General features: G+C 41.8%; 1 protein-coding gene across 1 annotated transcript in view; it reads left to right on the forward strand.

Moving 5' to 3' along the window:
- The window catches only part of UGGT2 (UDP-glucose glycoprotein glucosyltransferase 2), a 250653-nt gene that overhangs the window by 53632 nt on the left and 174354 nt on the right, over nucleotides 1-22667 (forward strand). The window contains exons 10-11 of the mRNA XM_063425741.1: nucleotides 6590-6650; nucleotides 20014-20105. Of these exons, the coding sequence (XP_063281811.1) occupies nucleotides 6590-6650; nucleotides 20014-20105 (153 nt within the window). The remainder of the gene's footprint in view (nucleotides 1-6589; nucleotides 6651-20013; nucleotides 20106-22667) is intronic.

Here is a 22667-nt window from a genome sequence, read left to right on the forward strand (position 1 = left end):
TCCCCCTCCCTCTCTTTTTACCCCCTCCCTCTCTTCTTACCCCCTCCCATTACCCCCTCTCTCTTTTTACCCCCCTTTCTTTTTACTCCCTCCCCTCCCTCTCTCTTTTTGCCCCCCCCCCCTCCCCCAGCCCTGTTGTATACCTCTCTGTCTTTGCAGCATTGCTGGACCAATTGAGAAGAGAGGAAAGTATATAATTTGCTCCACCTATTGTGTTTGTAGTCTATGTGTATTAGTGGTGTTGGTTTAGGGGATACCACACAGGTATTTAGAGCTTACTGTCACTATTATATATACTATTTGTGTTAATTCTAAAGGTAAATGCACAAAATATACATGCCACATGTAGTGGATGAAGTGTGTTTAGACAGGGGAGCTGTGTGTGTTTGTGTAGTGTGTATAGTGAATGCAGTGAGTGTTTGTGTAGCGTGTATATATATATATATATATATATATATATATATATATATATATATAGTGAATGCAGTGAGTGTTTGTGTAGTGTGTATATATAGTGAATGCAGTGAGTGTTTGTGTAGCGTTTATATATAGTGAATGCAGTGAGTGTGTTTGTGTAGTGTGTATAGTGAATGCAGTGAGTGTTTGTGTAGTGTGTATATTTAGTGAGTATAGTGTGTATATATAGTGAATGCAGTGAGTGTGTATATATAGTGAGTGTTTGTGTAGTGTGTATAGTGAATGCAGTGAGTGTCTGTGTAGTGTGTATAGTAAATGCAGTGAGTGTTTGTGTAGTGTGTACAGTGAATGCAGTGGGTATTTGTGTAGTGTGTATGGTGAATGCAGTGTGTGTGTGTGTAGTGTGTATGGTGAATGCAGTGTGTGTGTGTGTGTAGTGTGTATGGTGAATGCAGTGTGTGTTGTGTGTATGGTGAATGCAGTGTGTGTGTGTGTATGGTGAATGCAGTGTGTGTGTGTGTATGGTGAATGCAGTGTGTGTGTATAGTGAATGCAGTGTGTGTGTATAGTGAATGCAGTGTGTGTGTGTGTGTATAGTGAATGCAGTGTGTGTGTGTGTGTGTGTGTGTGTGTTTGTGTAGTGTGTATAGTGAATGCAGTGTGTGTGTGTGTTTGTGTAGTGTGTATAGTGAATGCAGAGTGTGTGTAGTGTGTATAGTGAATGCAGAGTGTGTGTTTGTGTAGTGTGTATAGTGAATGCAGAGTGTGTGTGTTTGTGTAGTGTGTATAGTAAATGCAGAGTGTGTTTGTGTAGTGTGTATAGTGAATGCAGAGTGTGTGTGTTTGTGTAGTGTGTATAGTAAATGCAGAGTGTGTTTGTGTAGTGTGTATAGTGAATGCAGTGTGTGTTTGTGTAGTGTGTATAGTGAATGCAGAGTGTGTTTGTGTAGTGTGTATAGTGAATGCAGAGTGTGTGTTTGTGTAGTGTGTATAGTGAATGCAGAGTGTGTTTGTGTAGTGTGTATAGTGAATGCAGAGTGTGTGTGTTTGTGTAGTGTGTATAGTGAATGCAGAGAGTGTGTGTTTGTGTAGTGTGTATAGTAAATGCAGAGTGTGTTTGTGTAGTGTGTATAGTGAATGCAGTGTGTGTTTGTGTAGTGTGTATAGTGAATGCAGAGTGTGTGTTTGTGTAGTGTGTATAGTGAATGCAGTGTGTGTGTTTGTGTAGTGTGTATAGTGAATGCAGAGTGTGTGTTTGTGTAGTGTGTATAGTGAATGCAGAATGTGTTTGTGTAGTGTGTATAGTGAATGCAGAGTGTGTGTTTGTGTAGTGTGTATAGTGAATGCAGAGTGTGTGTTTGTGTAGTGTGTATAATGAATGCAGAGTGTGTGTTTGTGTAGTGTGTGTATAGTGAATGCAGAGTGTGTGTTTGTGTAGTGTGTATAGTGAATGCAGAGTGTGTGTTTGTGTAGTGTGTATAGTGAATGCAGAGTGTGTGTTTGTGTAGTGTGTATAATGAATGCAGAGTGTGTGTTTGTGTAGTGTGTGTATAGTGAATGCAGAGTGTGTGTTTGTGTAGTGTGTAAAGTGAATGTAGTGTGGCTAAAGTGAATCCATTGTGTGTATATATAATGCAGTGTGTGTGTATATAAAGCAGAGTGTGTTTGTGTAGTGTGTGTGTGAGTGTAATGCAGTGTGCGTGTATATAATGCAGAGTGTGTTTGTGTAGTGTGTGTGTGTGTGTAATGCAGTGTGCGTGTATATAATGCAGTGTGTTTGTGTAGTGTGTGTAATGCAGTGTGTGTGTATATAATGCAGAGTGTGTGTGTGTTGTGTGTGTGTGTGTAATGCAGTGTGTGTGTATATAATGCAGAGTGTGTGTGTGTAGAATTTGCAATAAAGGAAGTGTAAACATTAGATGACTCTTTACAAGTGTTTAGAAAGGCTGTGTAAGTCACATATAAGGTGGTGTGGCCAAGGCTATATAGACAAAGTGATTTAACTTCTAAATGGCAGAGAATTGAGCAGAGAGACTGCAGGGGCATCATCTATACATAAAAACTGCTTTGTTAAGCTTAAAGGACCACTATAGACATGCAGACCACTTCAGCTCAATGAAGTGGTCTGGGTGCCAGGTTCATCTAGTGTTAGCCCTGTTTCAGAGAAACTGCTGTTTACACTAGGGTTAATCCAGCCTCTAGTGGCTGTCTCACTGACAGCTGCTAGAGGCACTTCTCACTTTGAAAATCGCAGTGAGAAGACGCTGGACATCCTAGGAAAGCATTGAGAAATGCATTCCTATGGACTGTTTGAATGCGCGCGCGGCTCTTGCCGCACATGCACATTCGGCGCTGACGTCTGCAGAGGGAGGAGAGTACCCCAGCGCCAAGAGAGCCCGGCGCTGGAGAAAGCGGGAATGGGAACCCGAGGGTGGGGGGGGGGACCTAAGGACCCTATAGTGCCAGGAAAAGGACTACTTACACTTTCTTTTGATGCTGTTCCTGAGCTTCCGCTGTAGCTGAGACATGAGGTGCATAAAAACATGGAAATTCAGACTGTATTCAGGCTAAAGACATACAACATATAACAGAAGAAATATCAATACAGTCCTTAACTATTGTTAAATGATGCTGCATGAATAATATAGTGAAAAGTGTCTCTGTAGCAGCAGTAATGTAACGAAAAAATTCCATTAGTAACATGGTCAAACTACAGCTTTAATCTCTGCACTAGCAACTCTAAAAGTGTTTTATATTTATAGGTACCTTCAGCTAAGTTATATGTAAAATGTTGGGGAGCTTACATGTAGGTGGCACTATCCAGATAAAGTTATATATTTAAATGTTACAAATAAAAGGGAGGACTTAAAGCGATCCTTGGGGACAATAACTTTTGAATGACTTCTGTAACTGCAGATGTCTCCAAATCTGGCAAAAATGTATAGCTGGCTGTGTGTAGATTTCCTATCTTACCGACAAGGCTGTTAATGCACCTTACTCAATGAACTAAACAGAACAACAATGGCAATCCCTGCTGAGAGACTTGAAAAGCTCATTCACACAATTGCAGGAAATTCCAGAATCTGCAGGGAGCTAAACAAAGCAGAAAGGACAGTCTTCTAACTCTTGTAGCAAAGACCATCTTGGACTTATTGTAGCTGCATTGCCCTAGACTTCCTCTGCTTTTATTTCAGTGTTCCAGCAGGAGTAGTTAACTAAAACATATAAAGGCAAGCTTTTCCTGGGGAGTGCGTGAATATGGCTTCTTCTTCTGTATAGGTGAAAATAATGCCATTTCAGAGTTTATAAATATTCTCTCCAGAATCCTTCAATGGCATTATTTTCTCATAGTACGTGGCCCACCATTATAGATTCTCTCTCTTTAATTTTTGATTATCCATTGATGAAGGGTGTGCTACCTTTCTAAGAGAAGACCAATATTCTTTCAAATACACTAAATCTACATTGTGTAGCTTTGAAAGTAAACCTATTTATTTCGGATTAATCTAAATTATTTTGACATATCCCAAAAGAGAACTTTAACTCTTTTAACTTGCTAAAAGCCGTACCTGACATCTATTATTTGCATTAAAGTATATTTGTATATTCTACTACTTGAGTGACATTGCTAAGAAGATTCTTGTGACTGAAAGAAAAGTGATATTTTTCTATAGAATTTTATATTGTTTGCTTTCTCTGACCATCTGCTCTCTGACTTTCTATAGTTAAGCTCCTTATAGAATGGGAAAATGTAACAAATGCCATCGGAGACCATTTGCACTCAACCACTTAAGTGCCGCGGAGACCTGAAGTGTATTGCTAAGTCTTTTACACTGAAGAGCATAACTGTGTATGCTAGAATCTGACATTCCTTTTTTTTGTCTCTCTGGTCCCATTAGGACAAAAGGGCAAAAGTCAGTTTTAAGGTTTTATTTCTTCTTTTTTTATTGTTTTTATTCTCTGCTTACTGTCGACACTTGCATTGGAAGTATGCTATGTAATGGTCAGGAATGTTGGTAGATTTTAAGAAGTTAGTGACAAAAGTTAAGCGAGCATTTGGATATGGTCTGCCTTTCGACGATGTGTTGCCTATTACACATAAAGGGTGCAGGTCCCTGTTACATCATAACCAACACATGCAAAAGAAAAAAGTATTTACCAGATTGGTCTCCAGATTAGTAGGTGAAATTTGCAGGGTCGCCATGAGAAATCTTAGGGCCCCTTACAAAGCCCTAACATCAGCTCGGCTCATTTCCCAACCCCCCTAAAAAACAAACTCCCAGATACACAAACTTCATTGTCAGACACATGTACATATAGATAGCTACACACCTGTCAGACATATATTCACATAGAGAGCTAAACACAGTCAGACACATACACATGAACAAAATGTCACACACATCCAGATCCTCAACCCTTTTTACCATTTCCAGTTGTAATCAGCCATAGCCCTTGTCCCCTCTCCTCCCCACGCTCACTTAAATTTTTTTCCCTTTAACATCTTTATTCCTATGCAATAAGACCTCCCTTTCCTTTACACCCTCTCCTCCCCCCCCCCCCCCCCCCCCAATCCTAACTGAATTTCTTGGAAGCGCTTAATAGGGAAAAGGCTGCCTAACCAGGCCCGTGAAACTTGGAGTGTGGTAGACCTCTTGAGATTTCCTAGCCCTTTACATATGCTCCTGATTAGACACTTCGTATAAGTGTGTGGCAGGCACTCCAAAGAAAATTCAAAATTTTGGTGCTGGTGCTGGAAGGTAGGGTCCTTGTTCACCTGGATCCACGGTAATAAGCAACCATAAAAATAAAGGTAATCAGCAATAAATTATAGTGTGTCCAGCCTTCAAAATGAAAGGGCAACGTTCCAACACGTATATGTGCCCTTCTCAATCCAGTAACTATGTATGCTGAGAAGATGTGACATGAGATCATTCCCAGCTCTACTTCCCCTGAGGAAGCCATGCACAACACATGCCTCATTACTGGGAAATGGAGCCAGGGTACTCCTCACATCATATCCACTAACCACACATACAGAATGCACCAATGTATCCACATACATATTTTCACTGTTCAACTGAAATATGACTTGTATTCATGCTGAGGCTGATAACACTGATCATGTTGGTAACAATATCTCCCAGAGTTAAAGGAGCACTATAGTGCCAGGAAAACAAACTTGTTTACCTCACACCATAGGGTTATTATTTGTGTCCCCACCCCTCCACCCCCCAACCCCTGCTCCTGCTGGGCTGAAGGGGTTAAAGCCCCTTCAGCCACTTACCTTAATCCAGCGCCGGGCTCCCTCAGCACTGGTGACCTCTCCTCCCCCTGCCGACGTCAGCTCCGAATGCGCATGGGCGGCCAGAACTTTGCGCACATTCAAACCACCCATAGGAAAGCATTACTCAATGCTTTCCGAAGGACGTCAGTGTGTCCTTAATGCGATTTTCACATTGAGGATTGCGGAAGCGGCCTCTAGTGACTGAGGCTGAATTAACCCTCAATGTAATCAGCAGCGTTAAACCTGGGGGACCTGGCACACAGACCATTTCATTGAGCTGAAGTGGTCTGGGTGCCTATAGTGGTCCTTCAAGTGAATAATATATATATTAGTATCTTCCCAGGTAAAACACATTCTAAATAAAAATTACTTTTCCAAACAAAATAATTTTTGACAAAGTAAGATTGATGCCTCGATTAATGTCTGTTCAAATCTAATGGATAATTATTAAGCAAAATAAATATCTTCTGTTATTTATAATGTTCCCATGTCATTTTTTAATTGTAATTATTTTCTAATAATTTTAAATTCTCTTTTTGTTCAATGAATCCCCCTAATGATTGCCAAACTTCAAGCCCAGGAGTTCTTTCTATAATTTATTCATTGTATGAAAGTTGTGAAGCTAAGAATGGAAGTATTGTTGCATACTTATTGAGGTTTGAGAGTAAAAACTTCTTATTTTGGGAAGACCATTTATTGTTTAAATAAGGATCAGTAGATTAATCTATTACCACCAGTTCTGTCTATCTTTCATAATTCATCATCTTTGTTAGCAGATCTGAATGCACTTTCTAACTGAAAAGTTTTGATAACATTTTAGTTTCTTTCTTTTTTTTTTTTTTTTTAAACAAGCCGACATCTGATTTCACTGCCTTCATTTTACAGATCACTGACCAGGGTTGCATTAAACCAGGAAATGAGAAAGGAGATAGAGGAAAACCAAAAGGTTTGTGCTCATATCCTTAATTACAACTGTGTAACTTTAAAGATTGATTCTACAATGAAATTTGCAGAACCTAATTGATTTATACTCTGCGGGTTTTAAAATAAATAAATACAATCAATATGCATTGTAGAGGTTCTCTGTGTCATGCAATCATTTCCGAAAAATTGCATGGTTTCCAAAAATTTACTGTTTACTGCAAATCCATAAAGTCATAGCAAACCATGTGAGTATTTTGAGAAATAGCAAAATGTGTAGCAGAAAGAAAATGAAAATAAAGTATAGAAATAAAATATTTTATAAATGCCAGCTCTACAAATTGGCATTGCAGAACATTCCCAGGATGGATGGATATATATATTTTTTTATATATACTTATATATATTATAGCTCAAACTATATTCCTGGACTTCTTAAATGTATAAGCAGTGGTGTATCCTGGTTTTGTGCTGCCCTAGGCAGACACAGTCAGACACACACACACAGTCAGACACACACTAACATTAACATATATATATATATTTTTTTTTTTTTAACCCCCCCCCCCCCCCCGCCTCCTTACCTTTGGGAATGCTGGGGGGGGGGGTCTCTTTCTCCCTGGTGGTCCAGTGGCTGCTGGGCGGGCGGCACTGGCGGGCTATCTGCTGGGCTGCTGTGCGCTGGCGGGCGGCTGGCGAGGGAGCACTTCCTCTGAGCACTCTGCTCAGCTCCCTCATATTCCGGCTCCCAGCCTCACTTAGCAGCGCGCGAGGGAGCTGAACAGACAGCTCAGAGGAAGTGCTCCCTCGCCAGCCGCCCGCCAGCGCACAGCAGCCTGCATGCCCGGCCGGCATGTCGGTTAGCCGCAAGGCATTTGCCCTGGGCATTTGGGGGTGGCGTTTTTTGCCGCCCCCTGGAAAATGCCGCCCAAGGCAAATGCCTTGTTTGCCTCGCGGCTAAAACGTCCCTGTGTATAAGCCAATCCTTTATTGATCTGTGAACCATTTAGTTCTCTCTTGGACTTTTAACTGCTGTTTAAATAGACCGGGAAATTCAAAAAGAGACACCACGAGGAAGAGGCTACATAATAAAGAGACCGTGTAGCCTCGAGATAGTCATAAACCGTGATTTGAGGAAAATAGTAAAACAATAAAAAAAAATTAAATGTTTTAAAAAACAACACTGTGTATCTAATAAAACATACTATTTCCAAACCACGTCATAAGCCATCACCTTGTGTAAGAATATGTGAGAAAAAAATAAATCTGTACACAATTGTCTGACAGGCAAATGATCTAATAATGCATAACATGATACAATGTTATACCGAGGTACAGAGAATCATAATGTGGCAACAGGAAAGTAAATCAGGCATATAGACACAAAGTCTAAAAATGTTACATTAACAAGATTTGCACCATGTAACAAACCTCTTTTGGCAGCATTTCAAGATTACTGTACATAAGGCTAAAAAGAATCTTCCAGTTCACATCTCAATATGTAAGCTTTACCATGGCATATGCATAAACAAAATTAAGCTTCTCTAATAAGGGCCACATATCCTAGATCAGGGTGGAATATAATGTAGAAAATAGCGAACACACCTGTAAATTTAGAACGCCCAAATATGAGATATAGATCAGGATCAAATAACAAATAGACTGGCTCCCCCTACAGGGGAAGAAGGGTGTATATGTCAGGAACGTTTTACTAAAAAAAAACAAATGAAACATACATGTAAAAAGCAGTTTTTTTTTATTTTATTTTTTAAACTGTGAGTGCACTACTCATTGGAATTCTGAATATATATCTATCTATTATGTGTGTGTATACATGTTACATACATGTAAAAAGCAGGGTTTTTTATTTTATTTTTTAAACTGTGAGTGCACTACTCATTGGAATTCTGAATATCTATCTGTCTATCTATTATATATGTGTAGGTGTGTGTATATATGTATGTGTGTATATATACACACACACACACACACTGAACAAAATTATAAACGCAACACTTTTGTTTTTGCCCCCATTTTTCATGAGCTGAACTCAAAGATCTAAGACTTTTTCTATGTACTCAAAAGGCCTATTTCTCTCAAATATTGTTCACAAATCTGTCTAAATCTGTGTTAGTGAGCCAAGATAATCCATCCACCTCACAGGTGTGGCACATCAGGATGCTGATTAGACAGCATGATTATTGCAATGGTGTGCCTTAGGCTGGCCTTAATAAAAGGTCACTCTAAAATGGGCAGTTTTATCACACAGCACAATGCCTCAGATGTCGCAAGTTTTGAGGGAGCGTGCAATTGGCATGCTGACTGTAGGAATGTCCACCAGAGCTGTTGCACGTGAATGAAATGTTAATTTCTCTACCATAAGCCGTCTCCAAAGACTCACTAATACAGATTTAGACAGATTTGTGAACAATTTATGAGAGAAATAGGCCTTTTGTGTACATTAAAAAAGATCTTTGAGTTCAGGTCATGAAAAATGGGGGCAAAAACAAGTGTTGCGTTTATAATTTTGATTAGTGTGTATTATTATTATTATTATTATTATATTGATTAGTATATATATATATTATATGCAACAATCTCTAGGTAGTAGCTAGGTGGTAGGTGGTATGTATCAAAGTAACATCCACATGAATGCCAGGAACCAAAATTTCCCAGCAAAACATTGTCCAGAGCCTGGCAAACGATGCACACACACCCGCATCGACCTGATCTAAAAAAAAAACTTGATTCATCAGACCAGGCAACCTTCTTCCCTTGCTCCATGGTCCAGTTCGGTGCCGATCCAGGTAGCGGGTGCATGGGGTGCACCACTCCCAGGCACCCAAAGGAGTAAGGCTGAGAAGGCACCTGCTCACCTGGACGACAGGTGCCTATTCTGCTGATATATGGGCGCTGGGGCGGGAGAAGAGGAGGCAGGCAGCTGACATCATTGAGGGATAGGTGATCTTGCAGGTCATCATTCCTCCCTCGTACGCCCTCTTTGATGCCAGGAGCCGGAATATGACGTATTTCCGGCCCCAGCATACTAAACAGCGCACAGGAGGAGTGAGAATAAAAATGCAACATAATAGTCCCACAGTGGACCCCAGGGAGTGGTATGAGGCCGATGGGCCTCAAAAAGCAAAATTAATTTGTGGAAGAGTCTGTCAGTGTTTGTGTGAGTCTGTCAGTGAGTATATGTATCATTGAATGCGTCTGCTGGTCAGTGTGTGTGTTTGTCAGTAATAGTGGGAAGCTACTCAACCATTTTAAAATAATCTTTCTCTCAGCAATTATCAAGCTAAATTATCTGATGTGTACTGTCCAAGAGTATATATGCGCAGCAATCCCACTAAAAACAAGCCCATTACCTTTCCAATTTACTGCAGGCATTGGGGATTGCAACAAAAGTGTGTCTTTGAGTCAGTGAGTGTGTGTCTGTCAATATATGTGTCTGACAGTGAGTGCGTGTGTTTCTGTCGCTGTGTGTCTCTCTGTCTGTGAGTGTGTGTGTCTGTTGGCCATCCTCAAGCTTTACAGCTGATGTGCGCTGTCCAAGAGTATATATGCAGAGCAATCCACCTGAAAACAAGACCATTATCCTTCCCAATCACTGCAGGTATTGGGGAATGCAGCAAAAGTGTATCGTTTAGTCAGTGAGTGTCAGTGTGTGTGTCTGTTACTAAGTGATAGACGTGCATTTGTTTTCATACGAATGTGTTTTTTCCCCATTCCCCCATGGTGGGGACCTAATGTCCCCCCTGGTCCTCACCCATGAGCGGCGGGTGGGAACAATAAATAAATAATGGGGGGACCTAATGCCCCCCAGGTCCCCACCCATAAGTGCAGGGTGGGGACCACAAATAATAAAGTGACTAGGGGTCCCCAAGCCTCTAGTCACTCCCCCGCCCAATAAAAATACCCTACCTACCACCTCACCCTAATAATAGTGAGGGGGTACAATAAACTAACCCTGTAAAATAAAATTTCATACTTACCATTTAATGTCATGTTTTTTCTAAAAACTTTCTTTTTTTAGCACCAAAAAAGGCCAAATAAAAAGCCTTAATACCCGTCGAACTTTGAAAATAAAATAAAATAAACCCGAGCACACAAAAAAAAAAAAAAAAACATGCAGGAAAAAAAAAAATCCTGACGGTAAAAAAATAATCAATCTTCACCCATGGAGGGTACGGAACAGACTGAGCTCCGCAGGGCCGGGAAAGGCTTATAAAGCATTCCCACGTCCTGCAATTAAGCTCAGAGCTCTCTGACAGGTAAATGAAGAGACCGACAGGTAAGTCTCTCTATTTTTTACCTGTCACAGCACACTGATTGATTGGCTTGAAATCTTACCAATCCGAGTTCTTTGGAATTTTCCCATGCTGTGTAATTTGACTCATAACACTATGATTGGTTGCTTTAGGTGACATGTTTAGGCTCGCTGTTTAGGCAACATGCCCCTACTACACAGGGGAACCTTGCACAGGTAGGGGCATGTGGCAGGATTTAACATGTGCCAGGTCCCCCCTTATTGCACTAGTAGCTGCCCAGTCACTAGTACTGTTAAATTTGTTAAGGCAACATGCCCCTACTCTCGGCATGCAACGAGTAGGGGCATGCGGGAGGATTTAACCTCCTTTTTATCAATATGGGGGTCAGAGTCCCCCATACTGATTTATATTTAGTGTTAAATGACAGTTTAGATGGCATGCCTCGAGTAGGAGCATGCGGGAGGATTTTACCTCTGTTTTATTAAAATGGGAATAGTGACCCCCATAGGTTTTAATGCGGGGGGGGGGGGGAGGAATAGTTATTTATTTATTACAAGCATTTATTTATGCCAGCTCCCTCCTTGCTTTTATTTTTTGCATGTGCAGTGCTGTTTTCGTCCGAAAACAAATAATTTTTTAACAAATTTCATTCGAAATCGAATGGTTTGCGGACAAAATTCGGGTTTGGCTAATTACATTTTTATTTAGTACGAAATCATTCATATGAAACGAAAATTTCACTGCTGCACATGTCTAGTAAGTGAGTGAGTGTGTTAATCATTGAAAGTGTGTCTGTCAGTGTATCTCTCTTAGTGAGAGTGTGTCTGTCAGTGATTGTGTCTGTCTGTCAGTAACTGTGAGATTGTGTGTCTCACTGAGAGAGTGTGCATGCCAGTGTGCGCATGTCAGTGTTTCTCTCAGTGAGAGTGTGTGCCTGTCAGTGAGTGTGTATCGGATTTTTAAAAAAATATATCCAAAAAGTGGTGCTTATGCATGGAGAGGTGGAGTGGTTGCCATAAATACAGGCATGTCTGGACATTTGCAAAGGGGAGGAGTTGGTAAGATGACCGCGCCCACTTGGTGGTTTCCCCCCAACAAAAATCTGCACCTAGTCGTGTGTGACCCTAGGATCGGCCCTGGTCTAGTTCTAACGCTCACATCCTCTTTGCACTTTCAGCTGCAGATAGGGGTTATCATGGGCACTCCAGACCGGTCTTCTGCTACACATCCCCATACACTTCAAACTGCGATGTATTATGTGTTCTGACACCTTTCTATCATTGCCAACATTAAGTTTTTAATCAATTTGAGCTCTCTGTGTGATCAAACTAGACTGACTAGCCATCGCACCCCACGTGCAACAATGAGCCTTGGGCACCCATGACCCGATGCTAGTTCACTAGTTGTCCTTCCTTGCACCAAGACGTTTTGGAGATGCTCTAACCCAATTGTCAAGCCATCACTATTTGGCCCATTTTTCCTGCTTCCCACACGTGAAATTCAAGAACGGACTGTTCTATCTCACCCCTTTATATGTTCTATTGTAATGATTCAATGTTATTCACTTCACTCTCAATGATTTTAATGTTGTGACTGATCAGTGTGTGTGTGTGTGTGTGTGTGTGTGTGGTATGTATGTGTATATATATATATATATATATATGTGTGTGTGTGTGTGTATATGTATATGTATGCAGATATACTGCTACAGCTGCAGTATATGTGATGCCACAGTAATAAGACAAGCAGCTAAAAATAAATAAAATTACAATTTAACTGGGGTCTGCTGAGTGCCTTCTGCCTCCATATCTGTAGCTGGAAGCTCTATCACTGAGCTAAATTCAGTGGTTCAGAGCTGTACTCGCTGAGTGGTTATGCTCAAGTAATGCTCTCAGCCAGTGAGGCTGGGCTTTGCCCAAATTGATGGGCTCCATCAGTGATGTGTAGCTGTTTTACCTCTAGGCACATGGAGTAAAGAGCCCACACTTGGATTACATTTGTGACTTGGTGAGCCCTCAGTTATATGCAAATAGGGCAAAAAACATAATTTTACTGAATATTTTGGCATGGATGTTTCAAGCAATATGCGTGTATATTTCCTCTTTAAATTTTAAAAATCCAAGTATATTTTTCTTTACAAGTTGATAGCATCAACTTTACAACAGTACAAAACTGAAAACTAACGGTGTCATCTCAAATTTTAATTTATGGTTTTTAATTGAATTTAGCTGCAATTGCTCAGTTGTTAAAAATAGTTGGCTAATTTTCCAATAAAAATACTCCTCTGCTGCTATCCATCTAGCTCATCATGTGGATACTATTTATATAGACAAAGTAAGAAGGATATACATCTAATTCTGTTGGTTTGAGACAGACTTACCAGATTTTACTATTTCATGACGTGCAGTCATGATTTTATTAATGACATGAAGGCGAGTATTATGCTGCACTCTTTCTTTCTTTCTCTCAGCAGCAAATAAATATAACAACATTAAATCAGTATAATAAACAATCCATAACATGAGGTATATCTTCCCAGCAACAGGAACAGCCAATCAGATTCCATTCTTTAGCATAATAGGCGGTGATCTACAAACTACTTCTTCTTTCTTGCAATCCCGAACAAGGACACGTACAACAGTAAAGGAATTCCACTAAGAGGATAATGTCCATATCAAAACAAATTTTCAAGATAAGCACGGAACCAAACCGATATCTCTAGATATTTAAGCTGTAAGAGAGAAACAATATGGTAATATCCAAGCCGTAACTGGATGTATGCATAGTATTATACTGTAATATGTATATCAGTCAAATATGTAATATAATAGTATTTAAAATACTTGTAAAGGACCAGCCCATATATGATAAAACATGTCACCATGAATCATTGAAACTTACCGTGAAGCCCAACTTACCCAGTCATAGGTCATCTGGGAAGGGAGGGATAATACTCTCCTCCGTGTCATTAATAAAATCATGACTTTACTTCATGAAATAGTAAAATCTGGTAATTTTATTAAGACACAGAGTCTCCTATTATGCTAGTTTAAAGCTGTGAAATGATCGTTCCTGCAAAATTTTGAGTTGGTTTAAAATAAAAAATTCCAGGGGGGTGGAGGTCGACTTCCAAGCGGACCAGACGTACCTGCCAAGAGCTCCTGCGTCTGGTGCCAAGTTTCTGGGTTTACTGCCCGACCACTTGGTAACACTGGCTGCAGATAGCAATCATCCTGACCGGAGAACATCACTGCATCTGGGGATACCCGACTCAAGGTTCCCCACGGCTGAGCTGTCCAAATTGAGGCCTGCGGCCTAAACGAGTGGGAGCTGAGGAGAGACGACTGCTCTCCCAGTTCTCTGGCTAGCGGAGGAACGCTCAAACATCGCTACCCCACCCCCCTTTGGACCAGTGGGAGATATCCTGGTCCCCAGAGAGTACTCACCTTAACACTGCTGAGAAGTGGGCTGTCAGGGGCATCCAGCGACAAAAACCTTCCTGGCTGTCTACACGTGGCTTACAAGTTAAGATGGCCGCCGGCATGACATCCGCGACATGAGCCCACCTTGAGGAGCGCATTGAGAGAGCCTTTAAACTCCTTTGGTCTCAATTACGTGCTGCCATCAAGAGGTAATCGAAGCGAGACGTACCTCCACAGACCGCGGCAAGTCCGGCCTCTGAAACATGGCCACCACTGATCAGCAAAGCCCCAATGCAGCATGCTAAATGTAGAGGAGGGAAGAGGAAGATAGCACCTCGACTCCACAGACGCCACTCCAAGATCTGCCGACACCCACCTAGACCTCAGTCCACACGGGGACGTATCCCCAGGCACTGCTCACAAATCTGGGTCTGCGGACGACTGGGATTGACCAAGCTCCCCTGAAATCAGCCACACTATAAGACGTAGAAGGCCCTGGATATTCAGTGGGGTTGACCATCTGGGTCTTGGAAGAGAGAGTCGTAAAATGGGAGAAGGCGAGGAAAATCCACTGCCATTTCCAACAGATGCGGGAACCACAGTTGTGACGGCCATAGACGGGTAACGAGCACCAACATGGCTTGTTGGCAACATAGTTGAAGCAGGCAACGAGGAATCGGTGCAAATGGGGGAAAAGCATAGTTTGTTTCCGTAGACCAATCTTGGGAAAAAGCATTTGTTGCCAGAGCATTCGGGTCTGAAAAAACTAGGGGTTTGAGCATTCAGCGAGAGGCAAAGAGATCTATTCCCAACTATCCCCACAGGTCTGTGATTTTCTGGAATATTAAAGGGTCCAGATGCCAGTCGCTGAAGTCTTTAAGGTGGCGGGAGTACCAATCCGCTGTGGTGTTGGAGAGGCCAGCAATATATTCGCTGTCACCGAAATGTTGTGCATAAGGCAAAATTGCCAAAAAAATTGCGAGTCATGTTCGCAAGCACTTTGGACTTCGTGCCTCCTAGATGGTTGATGTACCTGACTGCTGAAATATTGTCCATCTTCAGTAGGATTATGCATAAGGAGTGGGTTGGAGAGAGGCTGAGTACAGCAAAGAAACCCGGCAATTGATATGTAGTGTTGATTCTAGATCTGACCATCTGCCTCCCGTGGAGATATTTCTACAACGCACACCCCAACCATGTAAGTTCGCATCCGGTTCTATGATTAGGTCTAGGGTTGTTCCGAATATAGCGTGTCCATTCCAGGCTTCCATGTGGAGGAGTCACCTTGTCCAATGTCACCATGTCTTTGTATGATGCTCCGCCTCTGAGGTAATTTCCAACAATGAATTTATAATTATAATTTGGCCAGAACTTTAGTATAAAAAATACTTTAGTAAATTACTGAGCAACATGACGTGTATCCTCTTGACTACCTGGCTTTTGACAATGACAACTGATTTAATTGGAAATCCATTGTAAAGATCATGTGTGATCCAGGATTGGGAAATGGGTGGTCATAATTTCTAGGAGCAGACCTCAATTCAGAAAAGTGAAAGAATTGGGGCTTGATACAGAAGGCTGGAATTGGTACTTGCGTTGAAACAAACTAGATGTGTGACGCCCCTCCCCTTCATAACGAGCATAGCATCTCATACTCTGTTAACTGCGGGAGAAGGGTATGTATAGGTGTATATGTGTGTGTGTGTGTGTGTGTATGTATATATATATATATGTGTATATATATATATGTGTATATATATATATCTATATATCTATAGTGTTTACATAATCTTTCAATTGCTGTTATAGACATTTTGTCTCCATAATAATTCGTTTTAAAGTGGATCACATGATATTGTAACAAAAAGTGTCCATGTGCCATGTAAATCATTTGATACATATTATCCTTGGTAATTCTAGATTTAATGAGATGTGCTTATAATTTGAATATAACTTTGATATTTAAAGCCCCAGTTGGTTGGTTGACATTATGTGTGTGTTCTATTCCTTCATGGCACAGCAGTGCAATATTCCTTGCATTTAGTTTGCTGGAATCTTTGAAATGTGAAAATAACTGCAATGGAAAGATAATTAAAAGGAAGCATGATGGACAAAAGCTCTTATGAGTTTTATTGTTGTTTTTTTATATTCAGTTTTCTCAAGTGAATAGCACTAAAAGTTTCTAAACATCAGTTTTGCCAGACAATAAATTGGCAGTTGAGATCTAGTGCCTATAGTCCATTCAACTAACAGCAGGGGTTGTTAGTTCCAGCTGTGCATAACCGAATCATTCCCATCTGAGATAATGAAAGTGGAATACAAAATGCAGTGCGGGAAGGACTACAAAGGTGTTAAAATATTATGATGATTGGGTTTAGTCAAACTAATATACAAGCTGTTAGGCTGCCTATTTAATCAAGGGATTGTGTTGGTGGTTTATTAAAAAAATTAATCTGTTAAATTTGTTTTGCCACGTATGCCTCGCATTAGATGGTTGGCAAGTTACTGTTACAATGCTCATGCTTTTAATGATCATGCATCATTAACCCACTTCTCTTTTTTTTGAGAACGTGTCCATGTGGAATTTTTGCCTGGACTTATATCTGTGTTGTTGTACTTACTATTTGATTTTATAGTAAAAAAAAGGTAGCTATCTGGTCTAGAAAGATAGATTTCTTTTTTGCTGTATTTCCTTGCATTTTGTTATGCGATGCAGAGGCATTCGTAATTATTCTTATTCATATTTATAAAGCGCCAACAAATTCTGCAGCGCTTTACACTGGGTGTACTTACAGACCGTATTTGTAACCGGAACAGAGGGGGTTTGGAGCCCTGCTCAAATGAGCTTACATTTTAGAGGGAGTGAGACAAAATTACACAAAAGGTAAGGGTACTGTAGAAAAGTAGGTTACTAAAATAGTTTTCAATGAGGGCTTTTTTTTTTTTTTTTGCATCGCACAGTTGCAGGAGAGGAAGCGAGGTGCATTGAGGGAAAGGTATTAACAGTTAAATTGATATGCTTTCCTGAAGGGTCAAACGGAACAGGGAAGGGAGTTCCATAGGAACAGTGCAGCCCTAAAAATGTTTTGAAGGTGAGCATCAGAGATGAGTGTGAACAGAGGATAGACGCAGCAGAGCGTGAGGGCCTGGGCAGGACATATTTGTGTATTAGGGAAGATAGGTAGGAGCAGTGTTATGTAGAGATGTGTAAGTACCAGAATTTTAAACTGAGCCCTGTATCTTATTGGAAGCCAATATAGAGACTCATGGGGTGGGGGTGGGGGGGAGCGTGAGAGATGCAGGAGAACATGACGATTAGCCTTGCTGTCGCATTCATTCTAGACTGTGATGGGGTAAGTTGTGAAAATGCAAGACCACTTGCAGTAGTCAAGGTGAGAGAAGATAGTGACATTGACCAGCACCTTAGGCGTGTATGGTGTTAAATATGGGGCACTATGTTTTTGAGATCAAAGCGTCAGGATTTAGCGATCGACTGGACATGAGGGGTAAATGAGCGATTCCAGTCTAAGAGAACACCTGGGCAGCGAGCCTGTGAAGTAGAGCGGATTGTAGTGCCATTGACTTGGCGCGAAACAGACATGAGTTTACCAAGGGAGGCAGTATAAACCAAAAATAGTTGGGGAACACCAACAGAGAGGAGCTGTGAAAGAGGCAGAGCCAGATAAAGAAACAGAAAGAGCACTGAGAGAGTTAGGAGGTTAACCTGGAGAGAGCAGTGTCTCATATACCAAGATTACAGTGGATGAGAAGAAGTTGTTGATGAACAACCGTGTTGAAATCAGCAAAAAGGTCAAGGAGAACTAGGATAAAGAAGTGACCATTAGAAAATACATCAATTAAATCATTGGATACTTTGGTCAGAGCCATTTCAACAGAGTGACGAGCACGGAATCCAGACTGAAGCGAGTCAAGCAGGGAGTTGGATTCAAGGAAGTGGGTTAATCTCGTGTACACAGCTCTCTCAAGGATCTTGGTGGCAAACGTTAGTATTGAGATAGGGCGAAAGTTGGTTGGAGCGTTAGGGTCAAGGTTGTGCTCTTATGGAATCAGGGTTACGGTTGTATGCTTGAAGGGTTCAGGAAATATGTCAGAGGAGAAATTTTATATTTTAATCAGGGGCAGAGCAGGAGAAGGAGACAATGAGATGAGAGGGAACCAGTGGTGGGTGGGAGGACTTGAGGCGTGAGTGAGCATAGTACAGCGGAGGCAGTGGGGATGAGGGATGTATTGGTAGGGGAAGTAGAGAGATTAGATATATTTTCACTGATAGTACAAATCTTTTCAGTGAAGTGAGTTGTGAAGTTTGTTGTGGTCAAGTTAGTAGGGCAAGCAGAAACAGGGCGAAGAAGAGAGTTAAAACTGGAAAAGAGGTGTTTGGATTTTCAGGAGAGTTTTGGTATGAGGGCATTGAAGTTGTTTTCTTTTACAGAGGAAAGAGCTAACCTGTACAAGCTTAGCATAAATTTATAATGGAGGAAATTAGATGCAGAATGGGATTTTCTCCAGCAGCGTTCAGCAGGTGTCAGGTCAGCTCCGTTTGCCAATAATTTAATCGGGGCGCTTGAATGATTAATTGTACAAGGTGCCATGATATCTATTTGAGAGGACAGGGTGGAGTTGTAGAGGCAGGTTGCAGAGCTGGGGCAGGTGAGGTTTGATATGGGTAAATGGAGAGTTTTAAGATGGATGGCGCGTCACTGTAGTTAAAACTGTGGAGGTTTCTGCGAGTAATGTAGCCATTTAAACTTTTTTCAACATAAAAAAAAATTGCTAAATTAATATAAAAGCCTATTTTTGTTACGTGCCATTAAAACCAGGGCTGTCTTTCAATATTACAACTTTGGCAAACATCTATTCAACTTTAAGCCCTACTGTTTGTGTCCATCTTCCTGTACATTATATTCCATATTGTGTGCTTTTTCTACCAGTTACCTGTTTCTAATACAGTCTCCTTCATTGGTATCTGTGAGGGACACATTAGCATGGTGCTAATCATTCCCTTCAGGCTTTTTGCAGTAAACACGAGAACATTTTTTTCAGAGAAAATGCAGTGTTTACATTACACCCTAGTAATGGCTTCACTGGCCACTCCTCAGATGGCTGCTAAAACTGCTTCCTTGGGCAGTGCTGCAGTGTAAGCAGCACTGCCAGTCAGTGTCTCCACCCTCTGCATGCAGACACTGAACTTTCCTCATAGAGATACATTGATTCAATGCATTTCTATGAGGAGATGCTGATTTGCCAGGGCTGTGTTTGACCTGTGCTGGCTCTGCCCCTGATCTGCCTCCTTGGCAGTCTCAGCCAATCCAATGAGAAAACATTGTGATTGGCTCAGACCACAACGTCTGATTATGTCAGCAGACAGAGGCAGTTTAGGGGCAGAGCCAGTAGTTTTAAACTTGAATACAAGTAGGATTTTACTATATTTAGGGAGGAAAGAGGGACCAGGGTGGGCTAGTTGGTGGATGTAACATGTAATAGTAATCCACGCCATATACAATGTGATCATCTCAAACCTCTATGTTCTTCTTTACTTTACTTTTGCTATAAATTACCGTTTTACTCATGTTCAATTAGAATGATTTTTAGTATTTTTTTTGTCTTGCATTAGTAACTAAAAAATAATTCTCAGCAGGCAAATTATTTTTTTTCCTTTTTTTTTGTCTGAAAGCACTTATCTGAAACAATTGGAATCAACCCCGGTGATGCAAGCTTATATATAAACGGCCTCCAGGTGGATTTGGATGTTCATAATGCATTCAGGTATGTCTGAGCTCAATACTTTATAGTTCTGTTTCAAAGGAGAACATACTGAAAAAGTGTTTTTGTGTTACTATTGTTTCCAGCTACCAACCAGTCTGAAATTAGATGTAGGGGTGGGATACTAAATGCATCACATAACTCTTACAGGTTATTTTCCTAGTAATGCAAGGCACTATATATATATATTGCATTATATAATATGTACTTAGTACATTGGAATGCATTTCCCATATTCATGGCAGCACAACAATGGGTAATACTGAAACAATAGCCAAGGGAGGGAGAATAAACACACAAACTCCAAATTATCAAATGTAGGTATATTAACACAACCAATGTTACAAACCAACTGCAAGCAAAAAAAAAAAAAAAAAAGTTGATATCAAATTTTTCAAATTGACCTGCTCTGACTTCCAACTGATAGCAGGGCCGGAGCATCCTATAGGCGACTTAGGCAGTCGCCTCGGTCGCACCGGCCCGGGGGGCGCAAGTTTCGAGTAACCGGCAGGGGGGAAGCGCACAGCGGACGGAAAGGAAGTGCTCTCTCAGTGAGCACTTCCTGTCAGTCCAGTTGGGTACAGGAAACAGAAGCTCCTGTACCGCGGTCTGCTCTGCCTGTCCATGCTACAAAGAGAAAGGAGGCACAATAGGGAAGGGGTGGGAGAGAACACTAAGGGACAATGGCGGGGGGAGGGGAGAGGAAGAGAGACCACTAAGGGACACGGGGGGGGGGGGGGAGAAGAGACCACTACGGGACACTTGGGGGGGGGGGGGGTGAGGTAAGACACCTAAGGGACACTGGGGGGGAGGAGAGGCCACTAAGGGACACTGGGGGGGACCACTAAGGGACATGGGGGGGGAGGGGAGAGGAAGAGAGACCACTAAGGGACACTTGGGGGGGGGGGGTGAGGTGAGACCACTAAGGGACACTTTGGGGGGGTAAGTAGAGACCATTAAGGGACACTGGGGGGGAGGAGAGGCCACTAAGGGACACTGGGGTTGGTGGGGGGAAGAAGAGACCACTAAGGGACACTTAGGGGGGGGTGAGGTGAGACCACTAAGGGACACTTAGGGGGGGGGAGAGGTGAGACCACTAAGGGACACTGGGGGGGGAGGAGAGGCCACTAAGGGACACTGGGGGGGACCACTAAGGGACATGGGGGGGGGGGAGAGGAAGAGAGACCACTAAGGGACACTTGGGGGGGGGGGGGGGTGAGGTGAGACCACTAAGGATTAAGTTCGAGTTCCGGGGTTCCACTGTATCTCTCTTCTCTCAGCCCTTCTGCAATAATACTTTCTCCATGAAAGGAAGAAATTAACCTTTGGCCACTTTATTTCCTTGGGCTTCTTGATGTTTTGTTAAAAAATGTGACCTGGAGTGTCCCTGTCAAATTCAAAAAGATATCCTTTACTTTTGATATCTAAAACCAATTTATCCTTTAGGAATTCCTTCCATGTCTTTTGGAATAGAAGCAGACATGCCCGTACTCTGCCAGGCTTGTTCCATCATAAGGATCTAGAACTTTTGGTAGATGGGCATTCCACCTTTGAAGATTGTTTGCTTCTCCAGGAATGGGATCTTCTGTAACGTGGCAAAAAACATGGTGAAAATGCTGCAAATTTCTTAACAAACCACAGGACCATCCAGGCCTGTAAGATCTGTTGTCTTTAAAGGAAAAATAGTCAGAAGATCTTTTGACACAAAATGGTTTCCTTGGCCTTGGATCTTGAGGCAGAGAAGTTGTCACTTCTGTTGCTCTTTTAACGCACTCGTCTAAGTTATTGCTGAAAAACATACCCCTATGAAAAGGAACCATATTAATTGAAGTCTCTGATTTAAAGTCCGTTCCATCTGTAGCAATATTGTAAAGGCGATGGTGTAGGCAACCTTCTCTTCCCGCAATGTACCTTTCAACCTATCCTCCCTGCCCTTTCCTGGCTACCCCACTTTCTATCCTCTAGCACTCCTTCCCTCATACTTGGGTACATCCCAATCAACTGATGCCTTTTATCCCTGATGCCTCCCATCTGCTCTCTGTAACCTCCTCTTTTGGCCTCACACAGTGGTCTACTTCAGCAACTCATACAGCAGGAAACAACCTTGACCTCATACTCACCAATCTCTGTACCACCTCTAATCTTTCCAATGTTCCATTTCCTTTATCTGACCACCATCTGCTGACCTTTGATATCGGCATACCCCGTACCCAAATTTAACCACCCTCAACTCTCCAATCTCGCAGAAACCTCCACTGCCTTGATCTCCAGCATCTCTCCACCAAACTCTCCTTTTACCCATCTCAAATCTCACTTGCCCTAACTCTGCAACCTCACTCTACAACTCCACTCTCTCCTCTCAACTTGACATCATGGCATTGCCTACATGTAAATGCAGCAAGCGTTCCCAATTACAACCCTGGCACACCAAACTGACCCGATATCTCGAAAAAATGTTCCAGAACTGCTGAATGCTGTTGGAGATAGTCTCACTCTCCACCGGACTTCCTTCACTATAAATTTATGCTGCGCTCCTACACTCTCGCTTTTTCCTCTGCAAAAGTA

The sequence above is a fragment of the Pelobates fuscus genome, chromosome 1 (assembly GCF_036172605.1).
Source record: "Pelobates fuscus isolate aPelFus1 chromosome 1, aPelFus1.pri, whole genome shotgun sequence".
NCBI classification, from domain to species: Eukaryota; Metazoa; Chordata; class Amphibia; order Anura; family Pelobatidae; genus Pelobates; species Pelobates fuscus.